The 12519-nt window shown below is 39.9% G+C and overlaps 1 protein-coding gene across 4 annotated transcripts; it reads right to left on the bottom strand.

Moving 5' to 3' along the window:
* Positions 1-786: 786 nt before the first annotated feature.
* Positions 787-5870, bottom strand: LOC128781006 (olfactory receptor 5B3). 4 transcript variants are annotated; one of them, XM_053925021.1, is made up of 3 exons: positions 5616-5870; positions 4726-5137; positions 787-2092 (listed from the first exon to the last, which is right to left on the bottom strand). In XM_053925021.1, exons 2-3 carry the CDS (start codon positions 4804-4806, stop codon positions 1118-1120), a joined length of 1056 nt encoding a protein of 351 aa, XP_053780996.1. In that variant the 5' UTR covers positions 4807-5137; positions 5616-5870; the 3' UTR covers positions 787-1117. The 4 variants fall into 4 exon arrangements, with proteins under 4 accessions (XP_053780996.1, XP_053780997.1, XP_053780995.1 ...); XM_053925022.2 differs by lacking the exon at positions 5616-5870 and having other exon boundaries at positions 4726-4908; positions 5008-5284; XM_053925020.2 differs by lacking the exon at positions 5616-5870 and having other exon boundaries at positions 4726-5284.
* Positions 5871-12519: the final 6649 nt, after the last annotated feature.

Below are 12519 nucleotides of genomic sequence, written 5' to 3'. Positions count from 1 at the left end.
GAACCAGATTAAACTAATGCTCAAAGGACATTCCATTTAAGGTGAGGGAAATAGGTGAACAGGTGAATAAATGAATTCAAAAGTTTAGCGTTGATGATGACTATGGATGGGAGTGACTACTTTATAAAGTAGTCCATGGCAGTCCTCTACGACCTCCCAGAGTAGGTAACATGTAAGCAGAAATTGGAAATGAGTGTGGGAATAGTTTATGTAGAGGAAACAGAAAATACAAAGAAGCTGAGACAAGGGCCAGGATGGGGGATGGGAGAGCAATGGGGGGGAAAATGAGACAACTATAATAGAACAACAATTAAAAAAACCCAGAAACCAGTGTGAGTGAGGTGGAATGAATGGTAGGAAAGTGATGAGATATGATCTAGCTTAACAAAAGTATAAATGAGTGAGTGGCATTAACCACTTCAAAAATAATTATTATTCTCTTCAGTACAATTTTTAACACAAAATGTGAACAATTGGTACTCAAAGACTAAGGTAAAAATGACTTAACCATATCTCTTTTATTCTTTTTTTTAATTTTAATTTTAATTGTTATTCAATTACAGTTGTGTGCCTTTTCTCCCCATCCCTCTACCCCACCCCAGCTGAACCCCCCTCCCCCCTCCCCCTTGATTTTGTCCATGTGTCCTTTATAGTAGTTCCTGTAATCCCCTCTCCTCACTGTCCCCTCCCCACTCCCCCCTGACCATTGTTAGATTGTTCTTAACTTCAATGTCTCTGAAACATAATCAATAGAAGCACAAAGGAAGCAAAGCATATGTCTTTTATTCTAACATGGCTATTCTCCTTTGGAAACTTTCACATGCATATGCTTTTTCTCCCCCAAATCACTCAGTAATGAATGAAACATTAATTTATTAAGCTGTTATAATTATTTAGCTCTGGATAAAATGTGCCAAAAAAAACATATGCTTCATTAATTAAACATCATTTAAATCAATTATTATATTTCCCTCCATTTTAGATAATTGGAACTATTCCTCGACAAAAGAAATAAATAACATTAGACAAAACTTTCTTGTAATATCTCAATGTTCACTAAGAGTTGAGGTATTTCATGGAGCAGATCTAAGAGGAATGAAAGAATTTTTTGCATATTCTATGCATTACAACAAAACAGAGACAATTTTGCCTTCTCAACAACCTTCTTGAATGCACTCTTGACCTCTTTGTTCCTCAGGCTGTAGACCAGGGGGTTCAGCATGGGGATGACCATGGTATAGAACACGGATGCAATTTTGTCTGTGTCCATGGAATGTCTGGAGCTTGGCTGTAAGTACATAATAATGATAGTCCCATAAAACATGGAAACTGTAACAAGGTGAGAAGTACAGGTAGATAAAGCCTTCTGGTATCCCTGTCTTGAGTGCATCTTGGAAATGGTAATAAATATGAACAGGTAGGAAATCAAGATAACAAAAAGTGCAAGAAAGATATTAAAGCTTGAAATAAAAATAAGAATCAGTTCACTGATATGCTTATCAGAACAAGTCAGAGCCATGACAGCGGGAACATCACAGAAAAAGTGATGGACCACATTGGACTCACAGAAAGAGAGGCTGAAGGTGTTCCCAATGTAGATTGATGCATTCAGGAACCCACAGACATAGGAGCCTATGACCAGACGTGCACACACACTTGTCGTCATGGTGGTGGTGTAATGCAGGGGTTTGCACACTGCTGCACAGCGGTCATAGGCCATGGAGGCCAAGAGGTAATTTTCCACAGTGGCAAAGGCTCCAAAAAAGAATATCTGAGCAGCGCATGCATTGTAGGAGATGACCTTATTGCCTATGAGTAACCCAGCCATGACTTTGGGAGTGACAGCCGAGGAGTAACACAAGTCCGCCAGAGACAGGTTACTGAGGAAAAAGTACATGGGAGTGTGGAGACAAGAGTCTAGCAGTGTCAACACAATCATCCCCAGGTTCCCAATCAGAGTGACGTGGTAAATGAGGGTGAACATGACAAAGAGAGGGACCTGTGGTTCTGGGGAATTGGTTAGTCCTAACAGGATGAATTCAGTCACTTCTGTATTGTTCTCCATGGATGTGATTTGAGAATCACAACATATCTGTAGGAAAAAGAAGAGAACAGAGGGATGAACAAAGAAGAGTTGCATAGAAATAATTCATAGCATTATTTTATTATAACAATAATATGTTTCTCAATATCCTCCATTTGTAGAGCATGAGAAGGCCAGTGCAATCTAGTAGATAACTTATCTATACAGGAATAGGCTTTTGTACAGGAAGATTCTTCACATATCATTTTCCTAACTTCTTAATTTTATATATGAGTAAACACAGTCAAAAGAAAAAGTAAGGAACTATTCAAGGTCACATGCCTGAAAAGGATTTATTGACCAAACTAGAGTCTTTGAGTCTACTAATAGCTTACACTTCTATAGTCCTCATATGTATTCATTTGATACTCTCATTATGCCAATTAAATTAATTAGTTTTTATACCCTTTTACATATGAGGTAATTGGCAACCAAAATATTGAGTAGTTCATTCAGGTATGTGTGATTGTTAACAGACATAGCATGTTTTAGACTCAATCAGAATGGTTCCCAAACTAAATGCCATTAGTAAATTTGAATTGATTTAAAGTTTATTTAATTTATATTTGTAATCATTGAATCCATTCACCATGTTTGGTATTTGGGGTTGCACAGTAGACTAATTCACGAATGTATGTATATAAAGATGCAGTGAGATAAATGCAGTATGAGAGAGAAATACAACCAACAAAAGCAACTCTAAAGAGAAGGTATAGAACTGGGTATAAAATATTGGGCTCTGGGGTGATGTGCATATACTTTCACCTGTAAGCCCTACCATTTATCTGGGAGACATTGGTCCCAAATGAATTTTCTTGAGCCTCATTTTATGCATCAGCAAAATGACGGTGATATCAGAACCTGTGTCTAAATTATTGTGAGAATTACATGAAATAATCATGGCAAACAGTTCACACAATGGGAGTGTTCGATGCATTCCTTATCTGTGCCATCTTTAGAATGGAAAAATGGTGTCTGTTGGTTTAGGAAAGATTAAGTAGCAACATGGGAGGGGCAAGGTGTGGATGGGTTTTGAAATCTGGTATCTTTGGTCTTTAATTTGCATTTTTTTTACACACTAGAACTAGTTAGTTTTTTTTGTTTCTTCCAGTATGTCTCACTCTATCCTACCTCTCCCATATCAGTGACTTTGTCAAGCATTTGTTGTGAAAACCCGGGGATTTTCAAGACCATTTTTTGCTTCATTTTTTCCATTTGATCCACAGTTTTCTTGTGTTGAAAGACTCTTATTGTATCTCAGACTCATTTTTACTGTTGTTACTGTCAACACTTAATGAGGTCACAAAGACTGAGGGTTGAGAATTTTTGTCTGCGGGGATGACTCTAGTCCTGCAGATTATTCAGAGTAAGCACAATGTTTTAAATCTTTATAAATATAATAGAAATCTTTGGAAGGATGTCCATTTTCTGATAAACTACTGTTTTCTACCATCCTCCTCTTGGCCCCTCCACACATTATTTTACTTGTCTGAAATTTGCAGTATTGGTGTTTGTAAGCATATCACTGAAATAGTAGTATAAGCTGTAGGTTTTTGTTTAGCATTTGCCAGATGTTATTATGACTGGTATGTTCTTATCAGACCCACATGGATAATCTAGTACAAAATCTTCAATTTAACTACATTCATGCAGTACCTTTTACCACATAGAGAACATAATCACAAGTCCAGGGATTAGAATGTGAGCACACTAAAGCACAATTATTCAGACTGCCACAATGGAAATAAAAAGAATACATAATAAGTAAATTATCTATAGAGTTAGAGATTGTGGAAGCTGAGGCATCTGCACAGATCACAAGGTCAACTTCCTAATTGTGTATATTAATCAACAGAAGAGCAGAAAGAAGTATTAACTTGTCCAAGGACACATAACTGGAGTCAATCTATTCCCAAATCAGATACCCAGGTGTTAGTAGCAGCATCACAGTGCTTAGGTACTAGTTTATGTCCTGGATTGAAAGGCAGAAATCAGACAAGATGGACAGATGTTCATATGGGCAGAGACAGAAAAACGGAGGATGGATGGATGAATGAATGATACATGAAGAGACAGATAATAGATTACACAGATAGAAAAGTAGAAAGAAAGAAAGAGTGTACATACCAACATACATTTGCATAAAGCTTATTTACAGTTAAGAAAATGGAGGATTTGAGAGATTATGTGCCTTACTGAAATTCCACCTACTGGACCTTATTCAAGATTCAAACCCTTCTCCAACGGATTCCATGACTTGTGCCTCTTACCACCCCACTTTTAGAGTTTCTAAAGTGCAAGTAATGAAAAGGGCCTACTATGGGAAATGATATTGAAAATGGAGTAAGACTATGTGGGATATAAAACTGAAAACAACAAATGAATAGAAAATGTAAACAGAAACTCATAGACACAGACAACAGTATGATGGTAAACAGAGGAGAAGTGGGGTGGGGGAGGTAGTGAAGGGAAAAGAGGGTCCATTGTATCATGATGGAAGATTGGACTTTGGGTGGTGAACACACAATGCAATATACAGATCAGGTATCCTATAATTGTACACTTGAAACCCATATCATTTTATTAACCAGTTTAAGCCCAATGCATTTAATTTAAAAATGTATAAAAAATAAAATTATTACCTTCAATAAACATGCAAAAAAGAAGATCTTGGTATTTTCATGATGACCCTTCTGGAGTTTAAGGGCAAGTTGTTTCATCATACAAATTACCTGTCCTTCACTGACAGGCCCATATATGGTGACCTGGATGCATTGACACTCTACTCAATCAGAGTATTATCTATCCTAGGTTTCTGCTCTCCTCTGAAGGAAAGCAACATGACATTTCATAGATGTTACTGTATATCTACTGAATAAAGTGTATTTGCATTTGAATGCTACATATTGAATATAGCAGCTTACCATGTTCCTTGAGAGAAGAAAAAGGCAATCTTGAAATGTGAGTCTGAAATTAGAAATTCAAACCTGGAAGCATGTACAAATAACTTTGAGAAACTGTCTCTCACGTACCAATCCTAAGTTTCCAACATCCCTGAAGCATGAAGAGATGGTGAAAAGATCATGAACATGGAGCTAGGATCCTTGTTTTAAGTCTTTCATCTACCCAGAGAGAAAGAAGGAGCTTATACCCTTTGCAACAGCATAGATGAAACTGGAGAGCATTATGCTAAGTGAAATAAGCCAGGCGGTGAGGGACAAATACCGTATGATCTCACCTTTAACTGGAACATAATCAATAGAAGAAAAAAGCAAACAAAATATAACCAGAGACATTGAAGTTAAGAACAATCTAACAATAGCCAGGACGGGGGGGGGGGGGTGGCGCGGGGACAGTGGGAAGAGGGGATTACAGGAACTACTATAAAGGACACATGGACAAAACCAAGGGGGAGGGTGGAGGTGGGGGAGGGAGGTGGGTTCGGCTGGGGTGGGGTGGAGGGATGGGGAGAAAAGGCATACAACTGTAATTGAATAACAATAAAAATTAAAAAAAAAAGTCTTTCATCTACCATGGATTTTTTTCTGCATACTTGAACAAGTTATTTACTTTCTGTTGAGCTAAGTCTTCTTATGTGTAATATAGACATAATAAAATTCTCTCTCCCATATATTTTCCAGTATTGTGTCTATGAATAACAAATGAAGATGGGTCTATAAAAGATCTTAGTAAGGGGTTATTCTTTCAGAATGAATAAATATAATTTTTATCGTAAGGCATTTTCATTTACTGTCTTTAAAGAAGTAATGCAAATAGTTGGAAGAAAGTTCAGTGAGTGGCATTCTCTTGAATACGTGGTGACTAATCTGGCTCTTCTCAGAATCCAGTCTCTCTTAAATAATCTCATGTGGAGTCATATTGAGATTTCAGAGGGGGAACCAGCAGAAAATTGTGCAGGCATGCTGCTCCTGGGGGAACAAGTCCCCTGGGAGAGCCATCAGGTCTTACTTACCTAAGGAAGAGGCAATCAACTGCATACAGGGACATAGTTTGGTATGTTGAGTTTGGTATGTTGAAGAGCACAAAGATGTATTTTCAGCAGTTCATGTCATTCCCCTCACCCACCCCGTTTTTCTTAAGGTGTTCAACAGGGGATCCAAAAACCTGGAATTTATTTATTAAAAAATTGTTTATTTATTCTTATGTGTTCAAAGCTCACTGACCTTCAAAGCACTTATCATTTGATGCAATACACATTTTTGTGTTGCATCGAGACATTTTTTCCACTGCTCAAAACAGTTTTTGAACTCATTAACTTGGATGCCTTTCAGTGCTTCTGCCATTTTTTGTTTCACCTCTACCAAAACATTTCCCTTTGTGAACTTTTTTCATCCAGGGAAACAAAAAAGTGTTGCTTGGGGTGAGATTGGGTGAATAGGGATTGTGGGTCCCTGGGGGTGATGCTGTTTCTTGTCAAAAACTGCTGAATACTCAGTGTGGTGTGGGCAGGTGCACTCATAAATCACTCATCATAAAATAGGCAAATGCATTGAAAGAGTCAAAAAATTTCACTGAAGCTGAACATAGCCTCTCACAACAGTGCCAGCTGGTACACTGATACAGATAGGTTCCTGGAACTCTCACCTAGTGGGGGAAACCTGTATGACAAGGTTCACACCCTCCAGAAGATAATTGGTGTTTTGGGATCTCCCCTCTTAACATAGATAAATGCCATATCTAATTCATTTAACTTATGGTAATTGTTAATATATGAAAAATATCACTAAAATTCATTTTGTTTTCATAGATAAAACATTTCCTTTTTTCTCTTTATGCTTTTAGTTGGTCTAGCCAAATAATAGATGACTAGAACCGTTTGGAGATTCATAAATGATACCTTTATTTTCCTTTCTGTTTTGCAGTGAATACACAGATATGACATAGGAGTTAGAAGGATGGAGATTAAATTATCTTTAATACCGTCACATTAACTAAAAAGTTTGACTCAGATATTAGACAGGTGGGCTTCTTTCTCTCATGAATTACTGCCCTGTAACATAGGCTGTTGGTGCCCTGTTTATAAATCTATGTCAATCATTGTCCCTGGGTAGGCAAATACTTATGAAAAAAAAGAGTTGCAACTCCTGGAATGAGCATTTATTTTTTGCAAGAATATTTTTAATCAATGGACAGACCATACACTTTCTCAGGTGGCCATCATCGGTAAATGACAGATAGCAGTAGAGTAATATATACACCAGATTCCTCAACTGTCAGCTAGTAGAACTCTCAGGTATGTTTATACAGTGCTCGCGTGATTCTTGGTATAATTAAGCTCAGTTGTCTACATATACAACATACTCACTAATGAAACCCTGAACTGACTTCCTTTCATCCCTGACTCACTTTTTTACTACTCTATTAGTCCTTTCTGCTATTAATTCCCAAATATACTACTTGAAATGAAATCCATGACTCAGGGTCTGCTATTGGCAAACCTAAAGTTAGATAGGTCTCTCCTTAGACAGACAGATACTCTTTCATCATACATACTATATAAAGACAGCAGATGGAAGATAAGAAGGCATCCTGCTGCAGATAAGCAAGACAAAAAAACCCCAGAATATGCAGTGTATCTTCTCCCAAATTCCCCAATCTGATGAACTCTATCTTTTCCCGATTGCAGAAACACTTTCATTATACTCCTGAACCTGTGGATAGAATAATAACTTTTGGCTTTTTTTTTTTTTAATATATTTATTGATTATGCTATTACAGTTGTCCCATTTCCCCCCCCACTCCACTCCATCCTGCCCATCCCCCTCCCTCCCACATTCCCCCCCTATAGTTCATGTCCATAGGTCATACTTATAAGTTCTGTGGCTTCTACATTTCCTACACTATTTTTACCCTCCCCCTGTCTATTTTCCACCTATCATCTATGCTATTTATTCTCTCCCTCTCCCACCTCTCTCCCTCTTTCCCCCTCTCTCCCCCTCCCACTCCCTTAATGACAACCCTCATGTTCTAGTTGTTTGCCTAGTTTGCTCTCGTTTTTGTTTTATGTGTGGCCGTTAATAACTGTGAGTTTGCTGTCATTTTTACTGTTCCAATTTTTGATCTTCTTTTTCTTAGGTAACTCCCTTTAACATTTCATATAATAAGGGCTTGGTGATGATGAGCTTCTTTAACTTGACCTTATCTGAGAAGCACTTTATCTTCCCTTCCATTCTAAGTGATAGCTTTGCTGGATACAGTAATCTTGGATGTAGGTCCTTGCATTTAATCTTGGGTAATGTAATTATGATGTGCCTTGGTGTGTTCCTCCTTGGGTCCAGCTTCTTTGGGACTCTCTGAGCTTCCTGGACTTCCCGGAAGTCTATTTCCTTTGCCAGATTAGGGAAGTTCTCCTTCATTATTTGTTCAAATAAGTTTTCAATTTTTTGTTCTTCCTCTTCTCCTTCTGGCACCCCTATAATTCGGATGTGGGAACGTTTCAAGGCGTCCGGAAGGTTCCTAAGCCTCTCCTCATTTTTCCAAGTTCTTGTTTCTTCATTCTTTTCTGTTTGGATGTTTGTTTCTTCCTTCTGGTCCACACCATTGATTTGAGTCCCAGTTTCTTTCTCATCACTATTGGTTCCCTGTGCATTTTCCTTTGTTTCTCCTAGCATAGGCTTCATTTTTTCATCTGTTTTTCTAATAGATTCAACCAAGTCTGTGAGCATATTGATAACCAGTGCTTTGAACTGTGCATCCGATAGGTTGGCTATCTCTTCGTCGCTTAGTTGTATTTTTTCTGGAGCTTTGAAGTGTTCTGTCATTTGGGCCATTTTTTTTTTTTTTTTTTTGTCTTGGCGCGTCTGTTACTTTAAGGGGCGGAGCCTTAGGTGTTCACCAGGGCGGGGTAACGCTGGTCGCTGAGCTGTGATGCTGTATGAGGGGGAGGGGCCGAGTGGGAGCAATGGCGCCCGCCTCACTCTCCTCCGGATTTCAATCCTTCACTCTGCTACCCACAATCAAACTGGGCCACTCTGGTGCTGGTTCCCGAGTAAGTGGGCCTGTGCACACTCTAGGCCCCTGTGGGTCTCTCCAACAACCTCTTCTGTGAGGCTGGGAGTCTCTCCTGCTGCCGCCCCAACCCCCAGGGGCACTTTCAATCAGAGGTTTCAGGCTTTATTTCCTGGAGCTGGAGCCCTGGGTTACGCGGTCTGCTCCCCGCCGTTCGTCAGGTTTATCTGTGGGCAAATTTGGTGCCGCGGGGTGCTACCCGCTGCTCTGCCTGCCCCACTCTCCGCCACTCTGAGTCCGGCCCTCTGGGTTTATCTGCGCAGATGTGGGGCCGCAGGGTCTGTTAGTGCTCGGACTGTCTGCGCCATTTGTCCCACACTCCGCCAGTCTCAGTCCTGCCACAGCCACGCGAGTCCTCTCCACCCCGGTGCCCGTCTCCGCCCCTCCTACCAGTCTGGATGAATGGTTATTTTCTATTTTCTTGGTGTTGGTCCCCCTTGCTGTTCGATTCTCTGTCAGTTCTGGTTGTGCGAGGAGGCGCAGTGTGTCTACCTACGCCGCCATCTTGGTTCTCTCACTTTTGGCTTTTATATGTCTGATAATATTTGATTTTGCCATCACACTCAAATGGTCGTTTATCTGGGTATAAAAATCTGGATTCATGCTTCTTTTCTTTTTTATTCTTTTTATTGTGTTTTTCCATTACCATTTAAACCCCCTTTCATCCCCTCTCCTCTGCAATCAACACACTGTAGCCCATGGCCATGACTCCTTTTTTCTTTTTGCATTATCCCTCCACCCCCTTACCTCCCTGCCCAATAGCTGTCATCCTGCTCTCTGTCTATGAGTCTGCCATTATTTTGCTTGTTAGTTCAGTTTGTTCATTAGATTCCACATATAAGTGAAATCATATGGTATTTGTCTTTCTCTCACTGGCTTATTTCACTCAGCATAATGTTCTCTGGGTCTATCCATGCTGTTGCAAAGGGTAAAATTTCCTTCTTTTTTACAGCCAAGTAGCATTCCATTGTGACAATGTTCCATAGTTGTTTTATCCACTCATCTATTGATGGAAACGTGGGCTGCTTCCATGTCTTGGGGACTGTAAATAATGCTGCAATGAAGATAGGGGTGCTTATGTTCTTTTGAATTAGTGTTTTAGGTTTCTTTGGCTATATTCACAGAAGTGGGAATGCTGGGTCAAAGGCATATCCATTTTTATTTTGTGAGGTATCTCTATACTGCTTTCCTCAGTGGTTGCACCAGTCTGCATTCCCTCCAACAGTGCAAAAGGGTTCCCTTTTCTCCACATCCTTGCCAGCACTTGTTTGTAGATTTATTGATGATAGCCATTCTGACTGGTGTTAGGTGATATCTCATTATGGTTTTAATTTTCATTTCTGTCATGATTAGTGATGTTGAGTGTTTTATGTCTATTGGCCATCTGTATGTCGTCTTTGGAGAAGTGTCTATTAAGGTCCTTTGTTCCTTTTTTAATTGGATTGTTTGTTTGTTGCTGTAAGTTTTGTAATTCATTTTAAATTTTGGATATATATTTTTTTATTTTTTTATATATTTTATTAATGATGCTATTACAGTTTCCAATTCCCCCCCTTTACTCCACTCCATCCTGCACACCCCCTCTCTCCCACATTCCTCCCCTATAGTTCATGTCCATGGGTCGTACATATAAGTTCTTTGGCTTCTGCATTTCGTATACTATTCTTACCCTCCCCCTGTCTATTTTCTACCTATCATTTATGCTACTTATTCTCTGTACCTTTAGCTCCTCTCTCTCCCTCCCACTCCCCTGTTGATAACCCTCCATGTGATCTCCATTTCTGTGGTTCTCTTCCTGTTCTAGTTGTTTGCTTAGTTTGTTTTTGTTTTTGTTTTAGGTGTGGTTGTTAATAATTGTGAGGTTGCTGTCATTTTTACTGTTCATATTTTTAATCTTCTTTTTCTTAAATAAATCCCTTTAACATTTCATATATAAGGGCTTGGTGATGATGAACTCCTTTACCTTGACCTTATTTGAGAAACACTTTATCTTCCCTTCCATTCTAAATGAGAGCTTTGCTGGATATAGTAATCTTGCATGTAGGTCCTTGTCTTTCATGACTTGGAATACTTCTTTCCAGCCCCTTCTTGCCCGTAAGGTCTCTTTTGAGAAATCAGCTGACAGTCTTATGGGAACTCCTTTGTAGGTAACTGTGTCCTTTTCTCTTGCAGCTTCTAAGATTCTGACGTGCTGTTTAGTCTTAGGTAATGTAATTATGATGTGACTTGGTATGTTCCTCTTTGGATCCAAATTCTTTGGGATTCTCTGAGCTTCCTGGACTTCTGGAAGGCTATTTCCTTTGCCAGATTAGGGAAGTTCTCCTTCATTATTTGTTCAAATAAGTTTTCAATTTTTTGTTCTTTCTCTTCTCCTTCTGGCACCCTTATAATTCTAATGTTGGAACGTTTAAAGATGTCCTCAGGGTTCCTAAGCCTCTCCTCATTTTTCTGAATTCTAGTTTCTTCATTCTTTTCTGGTTGGATGTTTCTTTCTTCCTCCTGGTCCACACTGTTGATTTGAGTTCCAGTTTCCTTCCCATCACTATTGGTTCCAAGTACATTTTCCTTTGTTTCTCCTAGCATAGCCTTCATTTTTTCATCTAATTTGTGACCAAATTCAACCAATTCTGTGAGCACCCTGATTACCAGTGTTTTGAACTGTGCATCTGATAGGTTGGCTATCTCTTCGTTGCTTAGTTGTATTTTTTCTGGACTTTGACGTGTTCTTTCATTTGGGCCTTTTTTTTTTTTTGTCTTGGCATGCCTTTTACATAAAGGGGAGGAGCCCTAGGTGTTCACCAGGGCTGGGTAATGCTGGTCACTGCGCTGTGACACTGCACATGGGGCTGGTGGCCGATAGGGAGCAATTGCACTTGCTCCAGTCTCTGCCGGATTTGGGTCACTCCCTCCACTACCCACAATCAAACTGGGCCCCTCTGGGGCTGATTTCCGAGTGGGTGGGCTTGTGCATGCTCTAGGCCCCTGTGGGTCTCTCCAACGACCTCTCCTGTGAGTCTGGGAGTTTCTCCCAGTGCTGCCTCAACCCCCACAGGTGTTTTCAGTCAGTGGTCTGAGGCTTTATTTCCCCGCAATGGAGACCTGGGCTGTATGGTCTGTTTTGCTCCCCACCATTCCTCCTGGTTTATCTATGTGCGAATATGGGGCAGTGGGGTCTGCTAGCTGCTGTATTGCCTGCCCCATTCCACAATCTGCCACCTTGCTGGGTCCGCCAGCCACCACCTTGCTGCGAGTCCTCTCTGTCCCTCCTACCGGTCTGGAGAATGTTCCTTCTTTATATCCTTGGTTGTTGGACTTCCATACAGTTCGATTTTCTATCAGTTCTGGTTGTTTTTGTTTTTAAATTGTTGTTGTCCTTCTTCTGGTTGTGCGAGGAGGCACTGCGTGTC

The sequence above is a fragment of the Desmodus rotundus genome, chromosome 5 (genome assembly GCF_022682495.2).
Source record: "Desmodus rotundus isolate HL8 chromosome 5, HLdesRot8A.1, whole genome shotgun sequence".
Taxonomy (NCBI): Eukaryota; Metazoa; Chordata; class Mammalia; order Chiroptera; family Phyllostomidae; genus Desmodus; species Desmodus rotundus.
The sequence above is the reverse complement of the archived record's forward strand: the minus strand, read 5'-3'. Positions and strand labels throughout refer to the sequence as shown.